The sequence below is a fragment of the Heloderma suspectum genome, chromosome 6, assembly GCF_057233095.1.
Source record: "Heloderma suspectum isolate Gila_16-S chromosome 6, 16-S_ref, whole genome shotgun sequence".
Lineage (NCBI taxonomy): Eukaryota > Metazoa > Chordata > Lepidosauria > Squamata > Helodermatidae > Heloderma > Heloderma suspectum.
In genome coordinates this window covers 55258764-55276767 of record NC_139463.1, presented here as the reverse complement: position 1 = coordinate 55276767, position 18004 = coordinate 55258764, and the positions used below count along the sequence as shown (strand labels likewise).

Here is an 18004-nt window from a genome sequence, read left to right as displayed (position 1 = left end):
ACACATCATGCAACATGCTGGGCTTGATGAAGCCCAGGCTGGAGTTAAAATCGCTGGAAGAAACATTAACAATCTCCGATATGCAGATGATACCACTTTGATGGCTGAAAGCAAGGAGGAGCTGAGGAACCTCATAACGAAGGTGAAAGAAGAAAGTGCAAAAGCTGGGTTGCAGTTAAACCTCAAAAAAACCAAGATTATGGCAACCAGCTTGATTGATCACTGGCAAACAGTGGGAGAAAACGTGGAGGCAGTGACAGACTTTGTCTTTCTAGGCGCAAAGATTACTGCAGACGCTGACTGCAGCCAGGAAATCAGAAGACGTTTCCTTCTTGGGAGGACAGCAATGACAAATCTTGATAAAATAGTGAAGAGCAGAGACATCACACTGACAACAAAGGTCCGCATAGTTAAAGCAATGGTATTCCCCGTAGTAACCTATGGCTGCGAGAACTGGACCATAAGGAAGGCTGAGCAAAGGAAGATAGATGCGTTTGAACTGTGGTGCTGGAGGAAAAATCTGAGAGTGCCTTGGACTACAAGAAGATCAAACCAGTCCATACTCCAGGAAATAAAGCCAGACTGCTCACATGAGGGAAGGATATTAAAGGCAAAACTGAAGTACTTTGGCCACATCATGAGAAGACAGGACACCCTGGAGAAGATGCTGATGCTAGGGAAAGTGGAAGGCAAAAGGAAGAGGGGCTGACCAAGGGCAAGATGGATGGATGATATTCTGGAGGTGACGGACTCGACCTTGGGGGAGCTGGGGGTGGCGACGGCTGACAGGAAGCTCTGGCATGGGCTGGTCCATGAAGTCACAAAGAGTCGGAAGCGACTGAACAAATAAACAACAACCTATTGTTTACATGGTTTTAGCAGCATCAGTGAGCAAGGTGCTGTAAAAACCTTACCATCACCACGTATAATAGGCCAATAAAATCCCCATATTTCACATTGAGACCATGAGGCCACTATGACCTGGTTTGTACGTAACAACAAAACATGGTTTAATTAACCATGGTTTGTTGAAGTGTGGGTTGTTGTTATTCGCAAACTCAAAACTATGGATAAACTATGGGCTGTTAACCATGAACAACACACGTAGAGAACCCATGGTTTGTTGCTGGATTGTGAACTGTGGGTTATTTAAACACGAGTTGTCATTACATGCAAACCCAGAATTGTGGGTTGTACATGGGTTGTTTCACCAGGCTTCAGAGGCAGCAGAGAAGAGCAATCAAAAGACTCAGCATCTTTACATACCAGTACTGCAGTGTCACAAAGGCATTTAGGATACAGGGAGGGAGCAGGCAAAGGAGGAGGGAAATAACCCAGGAACTTAGAAAACAAACCATGGTTTGTTCAATCATCTGCCAGACAAACCCTGGGCAGGGCAACAAACCATGGTTTAAATGAACCATGGGTTAGCATTATGTGCAAACCAGGCCATAGCGAATTCTTGGCTGAGCTGAGATTTGAACTAAAGAGTCCCAGCTCACAGCCTTAACCACTACATTACATCTAAACCAGACCAGCAAGACTCTCCACATTCCTTTTAAAATAAAGGATATTTCAAGCTTTCATGCTCACAGAGAACATGTTGAAAATGCAATGACAAAAATTCCAAGCGAAGATAACAAGGAAAGGAAGCAAAAGCTTCCAAAATGCTTTTCAGTTCCCAGGTTTTTTTGATGTGCATCCTGTGTTCTATCTTCTCTCCCCTCCACCCTGGGTTATCTCGACTTTCAGCTAAGCTAACGCAACTTCTCATACAGGAAGACGTCTTTGTTTCTGTGTTTCACAAACAGCTCCTCAGGACATCGCCACAGATCCTTGCCTGGTCTACACACCTGTGGGTAGTTCATGGTCTCCATGGTGCTGTCATAAGCTGAGCGGAGGGAGGCGAAATTGATCAGCACGTCTACTTCTGGGTGCTTCTTCATGGCATCTGCCATGTTCTTGAAGACAGGGATTAGTATCTCTTTGTGACCCCAGTAGAATTTCTGTTTGTGGTCACCACTGTAAGAAAAAATATACCATTAATTTATTTGCTACACAGAGAAATAAAGGATGTTTCCAGATGGAGGGCTCCTAGTACACCCGGTCCAAAGGCCTTGTGCACCTCTTCCATCTTTTTCTCCTTAGCAGATGTTTTCCTGGTCTGAAAAAAAGATGGAAGAAGCAGTGGGAAAACACAGGAGGGCTACAAATGGAAGACATCCTTATCTGAGCTGCCTGTAAAATGCTGTGAATGAGAAGCCTCGTCTGCAAGCCCCTGCAGACGCACATGCATAGGGAGGAGGAAGAGTGCTGTGTTTCCCAACATGGGTCTGGCCACATTATGGTGCATCTGCCTACGGCAACACCTGGAGAACTTCTGATGCAGCAACAGGCGGGAGGGAACTTCTTTTCCCAGCCCTATCTTAGGTCTAGTTCTCACTGAAGCAGTCAACTTGCAGTTGAAATCCCAGGCTACAGGTGCAGGCTCACATGTCTGAACGTGCCTCCAAAGAATAATAATTAAGGAAAAATCCTTCACACAGAAAACTAACATGTTCAGGGAGGAGGATTCCCAGCCTTCTTCATAACATGCTAGTTTTTTATGTATAGGACATTACAGAGAAGAGATGGAGGGAACTGTGGAACAGAGGAGGAAAAGAAAGACTGAGCTATTCAGTGGTAATGAGACACCAGCAGAATGCAGATGGCTGGCAAGACTGTGAGAAGAAGCGGTATAGCCTCAGTTATCCTTGCTCTGTTAACCTCTGGTTTAGACTCCTGCACTGCAGTATTTGTGAGGCTGCTGTTGAAGACTGTTCAGAAACCACAGTTAGTGCAGAACGCAGTGGCTATGTTACTAACTGGGATTTGGAGTTATGATCATATTATACCTGTGCTATGTCAACTACCCCCTTCATGGCTCACTGCCTTGTTGTGGCGAAGGGGCTTGCGTAACTCAGTGAAGCCATAAGCTATGCCGTGCAGGGCCACCCAAGACGGACAGGTCATGGCAGAGAGTTCTGACAAAATGTGGTCCACTGGAGAAGGAAATGGCAACCCACTCCAGTATTCTTGCCAAGAAAACCCCATGGAACGTATCACAAGGCTAAAAGAGATGACACCGGAAGATGAGCCCCTCAGGTCGGAAGGTGTCCAATATACTACTGGGGAAGAGCAGAGGGTATTTCCAAGTAGTGCCAGAAAGAGCGAAGCGGCTGGGCCAAAGCCGAAAGGACATTCAGCTGTGGATGTGTCTGGTGGTGAAAAGAAAATCCGATGCTGTAAAGAACAATATTGTTTAGGAACCTGGAATGTCAGATCAATGAATCAAGGTAAGCTGGAGGTGGTCAAACATGAGATGGCAAGATTGAACATCGACATCTTGGGAATCAGTGAACTAAAATGGACAGGAATGGGCGAATTTAATTCAGGTGACCATCATATCTACTACTGTGGGCAAGAATCCCTTAGAAGAAATGGAGTAGCACTCATAGTCAACAAAAGGGTGGGAAAAGCAGTACTGGGGTACAATCTTAAAAACAATAGAATGATCTCAGTACGAATCCAAGGCAAACCATTCAACATCACAGTAATTTAAGTCTATGCCTCAACCACTGAGGCCGAAGAAGCTGAGGTTGATCGGTTCTATGAAGACCTACAACACCTTCTAGAACTAACACCAAAAAAAGATGTCCTCTTCATCATAGGGGATTGGAATGCTAAAGTAGGAAGTCAAGAAATCACCGGGATAACAGGCAAGCATGGCCTTGGTGTACAAAATGAAGCAGGACAAAGGCTAATAGAGTTTTGCCAAGAGAACACGCTGATCATAGCAAACACTCTTTTCCAACAGCACAAGAGGCGACTCTACACATGGACATCACCAGATGGTCAATATCGAAATCAGATTGATTATGTCCTTTGCAACCAAAGATGGCTCCATACAGTCAGTAAAAACAAGACCTGGAGCTGACTGTGGCTCAGATCATGAGCTTCTTCTTGCAAAATTTCGGCTTAAATTGAAGAATGTAGGGAAAACCACTAAACCGTTCAGGTATGACCTAAATCATATCCCTTATGAATATACAGTGGAGGTGAGGAATAGATTTAAGGGATTAGACCTGATAGACAGAGTGCCTGAGGAACTATGGACGGAGGTCCGTCACATTGTTCAGGAGGCAGCAACGAAATCCATCCCAAAGAAAAAGAAATGCAAGAAAGCAAAGTGGCTGTCTGATGAGGCTTTACAAGTAGCTCACGAAAGAAGGGAAGCGAAAAGCAAGGGAGAAAGGGGAAGATATATCCAACTGAATGCAGAGTTCCAGAGAATAGCAAGGAGAGACCAGAAGGCCTTCTTAAATGAACAATGCAAAGAAATCGAGGAAAACAACAGAACGGGAAAGACTAGAGATCTCTTCAAGAAAATCGGAGATATCAAGGGAACGTTTTGTGCAAAGACGGGCATGATAAAGGACAAAGAAGGCAGGGACCTAACAGAAGCAGATGAGATTAAGAAGAGGTGGAAAGAATACACAGAAGAACTATACAGGAAAGATCTGAATGTCCCTGATAGCCATGATAGTGTGGTCACTGAACTTGAGCCGGACATCCTCGAGAATGAAGTCAAGTGGGCCTTAGGAAGCATTACTAACAACAAAGCTAGCAGAGATGACAGTATTCCAGCTGAGCTATTTAAGATCCTAAAAGACGATGCTGTTAAAGTGCTGCAATCAATATGCCAACAAATTTGGAGCACTCAACAGTGGCCACAAGACTGGAAAAGGTCAGTTTACATTCCAATTCCAAAGAAGGGCAACGCCAAAGAGTGTTCAAACTACCGTACAATTGCGCTCATTTCACATGCCAGCAAGGTGATGCTCAAAATCCTACAAGCTAGGCTTCAGCACTATGCAAACCGAGAACTACCGGAAGTACAAGCGGGGTTTTGAAGAGGAAGAGGAACTAGAGATCAAATCGCCAACTTTCGCTGGATCATGGAGAAAGCAAGAGAATTCCAGAAAAACGTCTATTTCTGCTTCATTGACTACGCTAAAGCCTTTGATTGTGTAGATCACAACAAACTGTGGCAAATTCTGAAAGAGATGGGGGTACCAGACCACCTGACCTGTCTCCTGAGAAACCTGTACGAGGGTCAAGAAGCAACAGTAAGAACCAGACATGGAACAACCGATTGGTTCAAAATTGGGAAAGGGGTACGACAAGGCTGCATATTGTCACCCTGCTTATTTAACTTCTATGCAGAGTACATCATGAGAAACGCCGGGCTGGATGAATCACAGGTCGGAATTAAGATTGCCGGGAGAATTATCAGCAACCTCAGATACACAGATGATACCACCCTAATGGCAGAAAGTGAAGAGGATCTAAAGAGCCTCTTGTTGAGGGTGAAAGAGGAGAGTGCAAAAGCTGGTTTGAAACTCAACATTACAAAAACTAAGATCATGGCATCTGGCCCCATCACTTCCTGGCATATAGAAGGGGAAGAAATGGAAGCAGTGACAGATTTTATTTTCTTGGGCTCCAACATCACCGCAGACGGTGACTGTAGCCACGACATTAAAAGACGCTTGCTCCTTGGGAGGAAAGCTATGGCAAACCTAGACAGCATAGTCAGAAGCAGAGACATCACCTTGCCGACAAAGGTCCGTCTAATCAAAGCTATGGTTTTCCCAGTAGTAATGTATGGCTGTGAGAGCTGGACTATAAGGAAAGCTGAGTGCCGAAGAATTGATGCTTTCGAGCTGTGGTGCTGGAGAAGACTCTTATGAGTCCCCTGGACTGCTAGGAGGTCAAATCAGTCAATCCTAAAGGAAATCAACCCTGAGTGCTCATTGGAAGGACAGATACTGAAGCTGAAGCTCAAATATTTTGGCCAACTAATGCGAAGAGAAAACTCTCTCGAAAAGACCCTGATGCTGGGAAAGACTGAGGGCAAAAGGAGAAGGGGACAGCAGAGGATGAGATGGCTAGATAGCATCACTGATGCAATGAATATGGACTTGAGCACGCTTTGGGAGAGAGTGCAGGACAGGAAGCCCTGGCGTGCTATGGTCCATGGGGTCACGAAGAGTCGGAGACGAGTGAACGACTGAACAACAACGTCAACTACTCTGGCTCCTAGTCCATTTCCAGGACCAATTCAAAGTGCTGGTTTTGACCTTTCATGCCTTAGGACCAGGGTGATTGAATATCTGCCTTTCTCCAATTGTACATCCCATACATTAAGATCTCCAACGGAGGGCCTGCTGTGCATAAACCCGCCACCTGAGTGGCTCCCAGAGAGAACGCCTTCTCAGCGGTGGCACCCTAGCTGTGGAATGCTCTCCCCAGAGAAGTTCACCTGGCACCCACGTTAGTATCCTTTCAGCACCAGGCAGACCTTCCTATTTTTTCCAGGCTTTTTAGATGCAATTTTAATCCTGCTGAGAGTTTTATGTCACTTTTATAATGTTGTGGCTTTTAGCTTATTTTATTTCTTGAATTTACATTTTAATTGTTTTATTATTTTTGTAAAGCACCCTGGGTATGACTGAAGGGTGGCATTAAAATACTTCTAATAAATAAGTAAGTAAAATAGATGCGTGCATGAAGGATTTTGCCAGAGCTAAACAAGCCACAGTGGTACGGAGTGGGAGTGACGTAGATCGTGCAGGAGGTACGGGGAGGATGTGCTGGTGATGGCGTGGGATTGAAATCCAAGGCAGGAGGGATAGGAAGGGGAATCAGACCTAAGGGGGGAAAGCACGGAGGACCCCCAAGTTTGTACCTCGGTAAAAACAGGGATGAAAATGTTGCCATCTCTATTAGGGCACTGCTCATTCCAGCCTGTGTTGTTCTACCCCTCAAAAATGGGCAGCAAGGAGTTAATACATAGGAAGATGTTACTAGCGATGCTGGAGAAATTCGAGGTGGACTAAAACGAGCTTGGATTTCTAAGACGCCTACCTGTGGAATCCACTACAGAGCGACCCCCTCAGGTCACATGGAGTCTGTGGACTTTCTGATTTTTCTAAACTTTCCTGAAATGTACGCAGATTTATTTGTAGGAAAACACGCAAGTTTCTGCTGAGGAAATGTTGAATGGAATGAGGGACAATACACTAAATGTTACGCATCAAGGTAAATTATGTAAATTCTTACGAAACCGCTTACATAATTATTTGCATATTTTTCCACATGAAAGGGGAAAAAATTGCATCCGTCTGTGAGTGGACAACAAAACAAAAGGTGCCTGGCAATCCACAAAACACAGACAGAGTGGAGTTTACACCATCCGCACATCCCTCGATGTAACCAGGGCACCACGAGGACGACGCTGTGAACATACGTGAATGGATAAACCATGGCAGCCACGGAGGGTTCGTCCCTGGAGCAGATATAGTCGAAGTCCAGCATGCCTTGCACAGCCCGAGTCTGCATGCCCCACACAATCGCCTTGGTGTGACGGCTGAACAAGGTTGTGGCTTTACCTGCACAAAGGGAAAGAAAAGATGACCCCACCACCAGGGCCAGAGGCTTAACACGCCAAGGACGCAAGGGGGCAACCCAGTTTGCCAGCCACACGGCCACAGAGTCATGCCTGATGAAGCGCCTCTCTCAGCGTTACAGGAGGGGATCAACACCCCCACCATTCCAACCAAGCAAAGCTCTGGAGACGAAGCAGCCACGGGAGTCAGCTTCTGACTGGGAAGGTTTCCCTCTATCATCCCTCAGGTGCCCTGCCCATTCTTCACACTACACACACAGCAAGAGCTGCCTACGGGGGCACAGTCAGTGTGTGTGTGTGTGTGTGTGTGTGTGTGTGAGAGAGAGAGAGAGAGAGAGAGAGAGAGAGAGAGACAGAGAGACAGAGAGAGAGAGAGACAGAGATCCATCCATCCTAGTCAACACCCTGATTGGCCCAGAGGGCAAGTGCCCACCTAATCAGTACAAAGAAAGATTGTACTGATTTATCTCACCCGTAAGGTCAGTGATCCCAAACTGTGCAATGGGGCACCCTAATTTTCCCACAAGAAAATTGCTGCCGAAAAGAACAGAAGATTCATAATGGAAAGTTTCCGTGAATCCAAAGCACCTGCTGAGACAGCGACCCACAAGGAGGCAAACAACTCTCTTGCATCTCTGTATTGGGTGAAACCCGCGCAGAGGCACAATGGCACTGCTCCCCTTCAGTGCATGCTTCCGACTGCGTCCTTACCTGAGTTGCTGCTCTGGGCCTGCCTGCCTCCGAATCAAGAGGCACACTCAAAGCAGTGACACATGCAGAAACAGTGGAGGTCCTCTGAGGGCAGTTCTTATTGCAACGTGCTCAAAAATGAATATTTTTAAGTATAAGAGTGGCATGCCTTCAGGTATTCTATTTTTTTTTTAGAATTATGATCATTATTTTTTTAAACTGGGAGGTTGTCATGTTGCAATGCAAAGTGCTGGCTCCCAGTGCCATCTTTTATTTCCAAGAATGCATCTAGAGCCCATTCTTAGAAAATAAAAATTGATGGTTGGCCATGACTGAGTGCTTCATTTCACGGCCAGCCACCCAGAAAAGAAAAATGTACGTTGGGGGGTGGAAGGGGCTAGAGGGGAGGTGGGGAGCAAGGGAAGGTGTTTTGCCCGTGCCGCGGGTGTTTTGCCTTTGTGTGCGTGTGTGTGTTAACTGGTTTGTTTGTTTGTTTTGGCATGGGGTGTGGGTGTTTTGCCCGTGTGTGCAATTCTTTGAGCATCACCAGCTTGCCTTCTGTGAAATGGGTGTCGGATCAGAAAATGGGGGATTCAAAAGAATAGTTTTCTGTCTTGGAGCTCAGCCCTCACCTCTGCCTTGTATTGAAGTTCCTGGGCAAGTTACTTTTGTTTTAGTCTCATCCGTTTTCTTCTGGGAAATGAGTGTTCTGTGGCTGGCCACACCCACCATGGCAGCCATTTTATGAATGGGCAAGCTCCCCCATGACAGCCATTTTGTGACAGCACCCACAACACACTCAAAATTCCAAATATGTTCACTAATCCTAAAAGGTTGGGAACCCCTGGTCTACATGAACAATTGTTTGCGCATATGGGGGTGGCATATTCATCGATTCTCCCACTTTTTCAGGACTTCAAGCCAAGCTCCAGGCACAGATTATGTCATAACTAACTTAAGTCCCATTGATTTCAATGGGTCTGCTTTAAGTATGACTAAGTCTGGATTTAAATCTGGTAGAGAAAGAAGGACACTGGAAGTGAACGGCTGGCTATGCAGACGGTGCCGCTGGGAAAGGTTTGGTTTCACGTGGACCCATGACACCAGTATGAAGGACTCCTTGCAGATGCCGGGGTGCGCCTCCCGGGGACTGGGAAGGGAGTTTTCGGCAGAAGCCCTGCAAACCTGATCAGAAGGGCTTTAAACTAACTCCGGGGCAGGGGGGGAGCCCAGGGCCAACTACTGAGCCAAGTATTACAGAAAAGAAGACAAAAGGAGAAAGGAGGAGATGTGAGAGTGGAGGTGGATCGCAGTAAGCTGCAGGTAAATACAGCAGGGAAACTGGGACGGTGCAACACCCATGGCCTCCGATGTCTATATACTAACACAAAGAGCATGGGAAACAAACAGGATGAACTTAAAAGTCCTAATATGAGATGGTAAATACAATCTGATAGGTATCACTGAAACTTGGTGGGATGACACTCATGGCTGGGATACAGCCACTGAAGGGCATACCTTGTTCAACAGGAAGGGGGGGGGAGTAGTATTATGTGTGCGGAATGTATACACCTGTGTGGAAATCCGTGATTCTGAGAATGGAAGCCCCACTGAAAGCATCTGGGTAAAGACAGAGGGAGGGAGAAACAAGAGTGATACTGTTGAGGCAGTTTGCTATAGACTGCCCAGCCAGCCAGAAGACACAGATGGGGCCTTCCTGGAACAGACGACAAAATCTTCATAGGGGCAAGCAATAGCAGTCATGGAGGATTTCAACTATCCTGACATCTGCTGGAAGTCGCACTCTGCAAAGAATGGAACATCCTTGTCTTGCTGACAACTTCTTCTCTCAGAAGATGGGAAAAGGTACAAGGGGATCTGCTATCCTGGACTTAATTCTGACCAGCAGGGAAAAAAATGGTAGATGAAGTGAAAGTCGCAGGAGCCTTAGGGGAAAGTGACCGTGTACACTTGGAATTGGCGATAGAGAGGGCCATGAAAATGGAGCTTGGTCGGACACATAACCTGGGCTTTAGGATATAGTACAGCAGGCTCCCTTGGACTTTAGGATATAGTGGAGCAGGCTTCCTTCTACTCATATTTCCTCCCAGTGTGTGAAGAGGGGCGGGGCGGCAACAGGGACAGCAAGGTTAGTGGGTGCATCCCTGCTGTCCCCCTCCCCCACATGACTTTTAACTTCTTAAATTTGAGAGGCGGTTGGACTAGATGGTCTTATAGGACCCTTCCAACCCTACTATTCTATGATTCTATGAACATCCAAAAAGGGCATTTGTCCTGCTACCGTTGCTGTACTTCTCAAGACAAGGGAGGCAGGGAGGAAGAAACCTGTGAGCAGGCCTTTGCACAATCACTGCTTGCTGTCCCACGCAACTGCGTGGGCTTGCTGCGTAGACGGGTGGATGCTTCTGTGCACTGGGCTGCAATTGCCCAGGACCACTCGAGGGGGTCAGCTTAGAACAGCAGCCACTCCGCCTCCAATGCAAACACTCCAGTGCAGTCCAGGGAGGTCCCACAGCCAAGCCCACCACTCACCCAGCCCCGCCAGCTCTATTCTGCTTAGCAGCATCACACAAAGACAAACGCCCTGCACCACCACAAAACTTCTAGAATGCCACAATCGACCCCAAATGCGGGGGGGGCTCTGTTTATCCATCACAGTCCAAGCCTGAGGGCCTGAAGCTGCCTCCCCAACCCGGTGGCCTGCATATGTGCTGGCCTACAGCTCCCCTCACCCCAGGTATGGCCAGGCCAGCTGGGGATGACGGGAGCTGTAGGCCAGCACATCTGGGGGGCACCAGCTGGTGGACTGGGGCGGGAAGCAGAAAATACAGAGACAGACAGAGAACAAGGGAGGAGGGGCAGCAGCGTGACTCTTTGTGCTCTGTCCAAAAAATAAAGTCTAAGATGTGATTCATTTCTTACATTTCTATGCTGCCCTTTCAGGACCAGGAGGTTATTCTATCTTCACAAACACTATTGGGCAAGTTCAACCAAGAGACACAGCGGCTTGTTTGGGGTCATCCGGTGAGCCTTATGACCCGAGAAGCCACTGAATCCAGGCTTGTCCCGGTGCAAGACTGATATGTACACTCACTCACTAGTTGCTGTAACCCAGATTCAATTTGGCTATACGACTTGCAGATTTTGGCTCAATTCACCCAATCAGGTGACAGCAAGGGAGTTCAGACATTTAGGGCGCAATCCTATGGGGATAAGCAGCTGCCTCCAAACTCAGAGGCCTATCCAATGCAGGGTAGGAGAAGCACAGAGGGGATCATCCCCTCCGCGCTTCTCCTGCCCTGCATTATGCAGCTAGACAGATGGCTGTCTAGCCGTGGGAAGGCAGAGCAAGGGAGGCGGCTGTTGGACGACATGTAGGATGTGTCATACAAGCACGTCTGCCTTCCCTGCCCCAGAACGCCCCCCAGAACACCCCGTTTTCGCTGCTCTGTGCTCCTCTTCCAAGCGTGGAGTGCGGGGCCATTCCAAGCTGCTTGTGAAGCAGCGCGGGGTGGGGTGGGGGAGCGGTTCTCCAGGAACTGACCTCAGAGCGCGGGTTCCGAGGTCAGTTCCCAAAAACCAACATATCCTATGGCCGTCTAGCCACTGACTAGCGGCCACATGATTGCTCCTTTCATGCCTATTCTCTCTTCTACCCCCCCACCCCCCGCCAGCCTCAGCAATTTGAGCTTTCTTGCAAACAGATCATTGAGCCTGGTGATGCTGCTGTTAAATGCCAGTCAGCCTATAATAAAAACCACCACCACCCACAACTCTTATCACAGACAAGGGTCCTAAACTGGCTTGTATCATCAAAACATGGGTGGATGTGTGAGGAGCTTAACAGAGGTGTTGTGGACCCCTAGATTTCTTGTCTTGGGTGGGGGGGCAGGGGAGGTCAATGAGACATTCTTGTTGGGAGAGGCTCAGGGCTTCCTAACCAACATGACAACTGTGGGGCTGTCCCAACATGTCATCAGCCTGACATGTATTGCTGGTCATGCTCTGGATTTGATATTCTTAACCGCACAGGGAGTTAAAGATCTGGTTATGGGGGATGTTCTTGATGCGGCCTTGTCATGGACAGTGAGACTCTGGCCGGCGGCAGGACTGCAGGCGCGGCGGCCCTGCCAGAAAGGTCTGCCTTCGGGGGCTGATGGGATGCAATGGACGCTCAAGAGCCCTCAGGGAGTTTCCGCCTGGCACGGCTGGCACTCCTACTGAAGCCCTCGGTTGCCCTGTGGCATACGTAACGCCCCATTGGTGGAATTCTCCCCTCAGGGAGGCTTGCCCAACATGACCTTCTCCATATTTTCTCAGGCGTCTAATTCTTAAGCTGTGATTATTTTTACTGCTGCTGGTTTTATTGCTGTGAGCTGCCCTGAAAATATTTAAACTGAAAGGCAGTACAGAAATGAATAAAATAAAAATAAGAAATTGAATTGCTTCTCCTGCACAAAGCACTGCATTTCTAGGAGCCTGTTAATTTCCTGTGTTGTAGATTTCCAACTGAAAATTCCCAATGAAGTACAGCTTGTTCTAAAAGTTTAAGATGGTGCTCATCATGGAGCAGGGAAAGAGACAGAAAAAGATGACACACATACAGTCTGAACTGCTAGAATTACATTAAAAGCTCCTGTTAGCAATTGTTGATGGACACAGATGGGATCTTGCTCTATTCCTGTGCCTCCGTGATGAAAGCACTATATGCCTAGTGTCTACATATACAGTGGCACTGGCAACAAACTCAGCTTAATAATGGAAGTGTCAATAATGACTGCATTGGAATTGTACCACTCTGGGAGCAGGGGGGAAGGTTTCAAAACACATGGTGGCACTGTCACATTTGCATTTCAACAGGAGGAGGAGGAGGAGGAGGACAGGGGTGCCTTCAAAAGCCACATGACCGGGGACAAGAGGAGACAGCAATCAACCAGGCAGCACTGCACATTTTTGCAAAGAGGATAAACAGAAGAAACAAACCAGCCAACAAACCCGCCCTCCCAACACAGACCACCCATTACGAAGAACTGTACAAGCAGCTGGTAGCAAGGCTGGACATGTTGAGCTAGGGGTGGGTCCTACCTTGAACAGGTCTTGAAGATGGGGATGCATCTGTTGAAGAGAGAATCACCATTGCAAGAAGTCCGACAAACCCGCCTTGGGTTTTGTCTCACATTGTGGTAGGGGAGGTGTGCGCAGCTGTGTTCTTGGCCTGATACTGTGGCTTTCAAGCTACATCTCTAGGAGCCCCAGGACTGGGGGGGGGGGGGGGGGGGCGGCGCTCCTTAATGAGGAGATACGTCACAGTGCAAAACTGGCCCAAAAGGGGCAGCCTCTTCCACCCTGACCGATCTCCTTTCTCAAAACTCGGCAGCCTGGCACTCTGGGACAGCCTGCACCCCGGGATGCGCAAATGTCTCGTGGCGGCAACGGGGCAGGCGTAACACTCCAGGAAGAAAGAGGATCCTGTGGCCGGCAGGTCCAGAGACACATTCCTTCCAACAGCACACGTTAGCCACTGCAGCCGCCAGATGGGCTAGCCTGGCCGGCGAAGCTGCAAATCCTGCTTCGAGCCACATATCCTTACACATGCAACAGGCTACGTGGATGCAGCGAGGTGCACAGAGTGCGCCTGCTCATGTACTGAAGGGAGGGCTTCCGGGGGATGGTGGGGCACAGAAGTGTGGAAGCCATTCCCCTTTTAAGGGGCTTTCCCTGTTGTCCAATGTAAACTTGCCTTCCCTGTGTTTTTAAAGCCACTCCTGTTTGTTCCACGCACAGCAGATAATGTGAACATCTATCTTTCCTTGAGACACCCTCTGAAAATTGTCACGACATCCATGTTTACCACTGTTGCCTAGGCTAAGCTCAGCTGAGCCCACCCAGCCTCTCTTTCCCATTCCACATCACATTATATCCCTTCCAGTTCACCCGAACAGATTGAAGAGTGGCACAGAGAAAGGTGGAAACTGGGGATAGAAATGCTCCTGCAGAATGGGGAAGTGGCAATCAGCACGAGCCCAGAGCTTACCAGGTGGCGCTGCCTGCTTGGCCTTCTTGGCTGGAGCCAAATCCTCCGGTCTGCACTCCGAAAAAGATGCCGTTCTGCTTGGTGCTGGGGTCTGAAGGGGAGCAGAGGAGCCAGGGCCGGGGTTAGAAGCTCACTGACAAGGCCTCTGAGTGCTATTTTGGGGTAGAAAGGCGGGGTGCACATCAAATAAATAAATGCATGCATGCTGCAGGATTGTGTCAATTTGTATCCCACAAAGCAGGCAAAAATTTTAGTGGCAAATTCAGATTGTTTAGGAGGAAGTGCCTTATTACACAGCCTTCTTATATTCATGAGAACACAGCAAGGATGGATTGTTTTACAAAGATATTGAAATTAAGATTTGCAACCACTATAAATTACGCACATCAACCAATTCCGTATATATTTGCTTATTCTGCTTGATCAACTTTGCTTCTGCAAGGTATGGGAATGCAGAGCACCAGAAGGCCAAAGGACCCCTACGTGGGTCCTCCCTCCTATCCTACAAACAAAGCCTTCGTTTTCACTGAGGTGCTCCCACTTTTTCTGGGCTGGATCACTTCAGATGGCAGGTGGGAGGATCATATGATTGAATGCTCCTCCATACAGAGAAATCCCCTCCACACAGAAAGCTAGCAGACTAGGGAGAAAGGTGGGCCAGGACTCTTTTCCCTGGCATCCTCTATGTGGAGAGCGACCCCTGCACTGAGCTGCAGCAGAGACTCACCGAACAGCTGCCACTGGCGTTTAGGAGGAAATTTGCCGTGTGGGCTGCAGTGGGCGGCTGGTTTGGGATGGGCCGGTGTCCCAGGGCCATGCCAACGATAGCAGTCATGTGGGTCTCCGTACCAAAGACATGAATGGGAATGCCAGTAGTTTTTCCTAAACACAAGGAGCACAGAAACAGATGAGGCTGTGGCCTACCTTTGAAGGCTCCACCTGGAGATTTAGTGGGGAAAAGGTGCCCCATCTTACATCAGCATTAAATGTTTCACCACCATAAGTGCAATGCAATATAAATTTACTGACACCTGGGTAGATGGCTGGATGTCCTTGAACAACGTAACTGAGTCCTAACATCACAAAATATTGGGGGTTATTAGCAAGACCCAGTCTGTAAACCATTCATTTTCTTGGCATCATCCCAAGATAGTTTTATGGGTACAGTGCCACACCCCTCTCTTTTGGGGGGAATTCTCTACCTAGAGTATTGCTAACAGACTCCCCACACCCCTTCTTGACAGACCTTGATCAGAGATGCTCACTTCTCTCCTTGTGACAATTTCCAGAGGGCAGCAGTGTTACTCATTTGCAGCAAAAACAAGGAGGAGTCTTGTGGCACCCTAAGGACTAACATGTGTATTTTGCCTAAGTTTTCATGACTACAGTCCATTTCATCAGATGCATGGAGTACTATGGAGAGTTTCAGGCTTCTCATACGGTACATATGGTGGGGCGAGAACTCTGAACAGTGAGGTCAGGAGGAAATTCAGCACAGAAAGTACTGATAGTGGCAGCCAATTATCTCCTCGCAGTTCAGCTTGTCAACACGGCAGAGAGCTCAGGTTTAAATCCAAGCTCATGCGAAACAGTCCACCACAGGGTAGATAATGGGGAGTCAACTAAGTCCTTAATGCCCTAATCAGTGACTGGCTTTTAAACAAAGACCACATTTTGAACCGAGCAAGCACTAGAGGACTCACTGACACAGCCATATGGTAGCCAACACAGAGATAAACGGTTCTTATCACTCTTTCCTGCCCAGTCTGAACCGAGGTTTTGGCTGAACCCCTCCACTGATGCACTCCAATTCTTCTCTTCGGTTTGCCTGACATTCATGAGGGAAATGCTCTGACAGAGCATCCCTTGCAATTCACACTGGGAAAGAAAGTGGGTGACCCTTTATATCAGCCATGCTGCGGGGGAGACGGGAAACCCTGGGGGCCAGATGGGGCCCTGTGTTGCCAGCTGTCACCTTCTTTAATGAGACCAAGCACTCAAGTTTATAAAAGATAAATAATGAAGACAAAGACTTCCATGGAGGGGAAAAATACGTTCAAATAATCAGCGGGAATCTTCTTACCTACTTCCCCCATGACACGCAAGCCTTCCTGGTAGTTTGGGCCTCCTCTCCTCACGAAGATCCTCACCTCATGCTCTTTCAGAGGACCCTGATAATCTTTAATAGCCCTAACAATACCCTGCCAAAAGGAATTTTAAAAAAGCACATGCACAAACATGACTCAAAACATCCAAACATGCTTCTTTCATCCCATTTCATTTCACCTTAGCCTCCTTCTAAAGAGCATATCTACAAGACAAACTTAAAATCAGTTTAGTCATCATTGTTCTCCCGCCCCTTACTCCCACCCATCAGTAACCTTGGGATTTGTAGTTTTGTGCTGATATGGATGCTTAGAATTCCCAGCACTTTCACAGAATAACAATTCTCAGGAAGCTGCTGCAGGAAGCTATAATAGTTACAGGGGCTTACTCTAAAGCATAAACATGCTGTTAAAAAGTTCTAAACCTCTGCAAAACAGGGACACAGCTGAAGACTTGGGGCTGAGAGATGACCAGAAGCCATGTGGTAAGCTTTTAAGCGGCTGTTGTCTGTATTCCTGTACAAAAACTGTTGCCTATATCCTCTGACCATGCAGTTAAACCAGCATTATTGCCCTTCCACTTCCTCAAGTTTCTGAGCAGTTGTAGAGGGGAGACAACGTTGGGCTTGGACAACTACCTTCCCACATTGTCGCATGTCTCTTGGCTGCCTGAATCAACACTCTGGCCTAAACTGCCAAGTAGTGGATGCATACGGGAGCCTCTCCAAACTTTTCGCTCTCCCTTTAACTAACACAAAATTGTGTGCTGTCCTGGGCACAGCACTGAATGCTACACTTCCGGGCCTTTCCTCTGTTCATGCAGTGTGTGCTGCACTCATTGCCCAGTACTGCTGTGCCTCATCTTTACTGAAATGTTGAACCAGGGAGACACTCAAAGATTTCCAAGCAGGAGCCTTACCCCAGCTTCAGTGCTGGTTTGGAAGGAACCCCAAAGTGGCAGGAATCTCTTTTCTAACACTTAGAATCATGGAATCACAGAACAGTAGGGTTGGAAGGGGCCTACAAGACCCTCGAGTCCAATCCCTGCTCAATGCAGGAATCCAAGTCAAAGCATCCCTGACAAGTGGCTGTCCAGCCTCGTCTTGAATGCCTCCAGTGTGGGAGAGCCCACCACCTCCCTAGGGAATTGGGTCCATTGTCGCATTGGTCTAACAGTCAGGAAACTTCTCCTGATGTTCAGCCGGAATCTGGCTTCCTGTCACTTGAGCCCATTATTCCGTGTCCTGCACTCTGGGATGATCAAGAAGAGATCCTGGCCTTCCTCTCTTTGACAACCTTGCAAGTACTTGAAGAGCCCTATCCTATCTCCCCTCAGTCTTCTCTTCTCAAGGCTAAACAGGCCCAGTTCTTTCAGTCTCTCTTCATAGGGCTTTGTTTCCAGTCCCCTAATCATCTTCGTTGCCCTCCTCTGAACATGTTCCAGTTTGTCTGCATCCTTCTTAAAGTGTGATGCCCAGGACTGGACACAGTACTCCAGATGAGGCCTAACCAGTGCTGAGTAGAGGGGAACTAGTACTTCCCGGGATTTGGAAGCTATGCTTCTATGAATGCGGCCCAAAAGAGCATTGGCCTTTTTTGCAGCCACATCACATGGTTCGCTCATATTCAGCTCGTGATCTACCA

General features: G+C 47.8%; 1 protein-coding gene across 2 annotated transcripts in view; it reads right to left on the bottom strand.

Moving 5' to 3' along the window:
* ACLY (ATP citrate lyase) overlaps positions 1-18004 on the bottom strand; it is a 77437-nt gene that overhangs the window by 22803 nt on the left and 36630 nt on the right. The window contains exons 11-16 of one of the 2 annotated variants that reach the window (XM_084804404.1): positions 16339-16456; positions 14983-15137; positions 14256-14346; positions 13307-13336; positions 7352-7493; positions 1854-2022 (exon numbers count right to left, since the gene is read on the bottom strand). In XM_084804404.1, the coding sequence (XP_084660530.1) occupies positions 1854-2022; positions 7352-7493; positions 13307-13336; positions 14256-14346; positions 14983-15137; positions 16339-16456 (705 nt within the window). The remainder of the gene's footprint in view (positions 1-1853; positions 2023-7351; positions 7494-13306; positions 13337-14255; positions 14347-14982; positions 15138-16338; positions 16457-18004) is intronic. The other variant, XM_084804405.1, reaches the window with a different exon arrangement.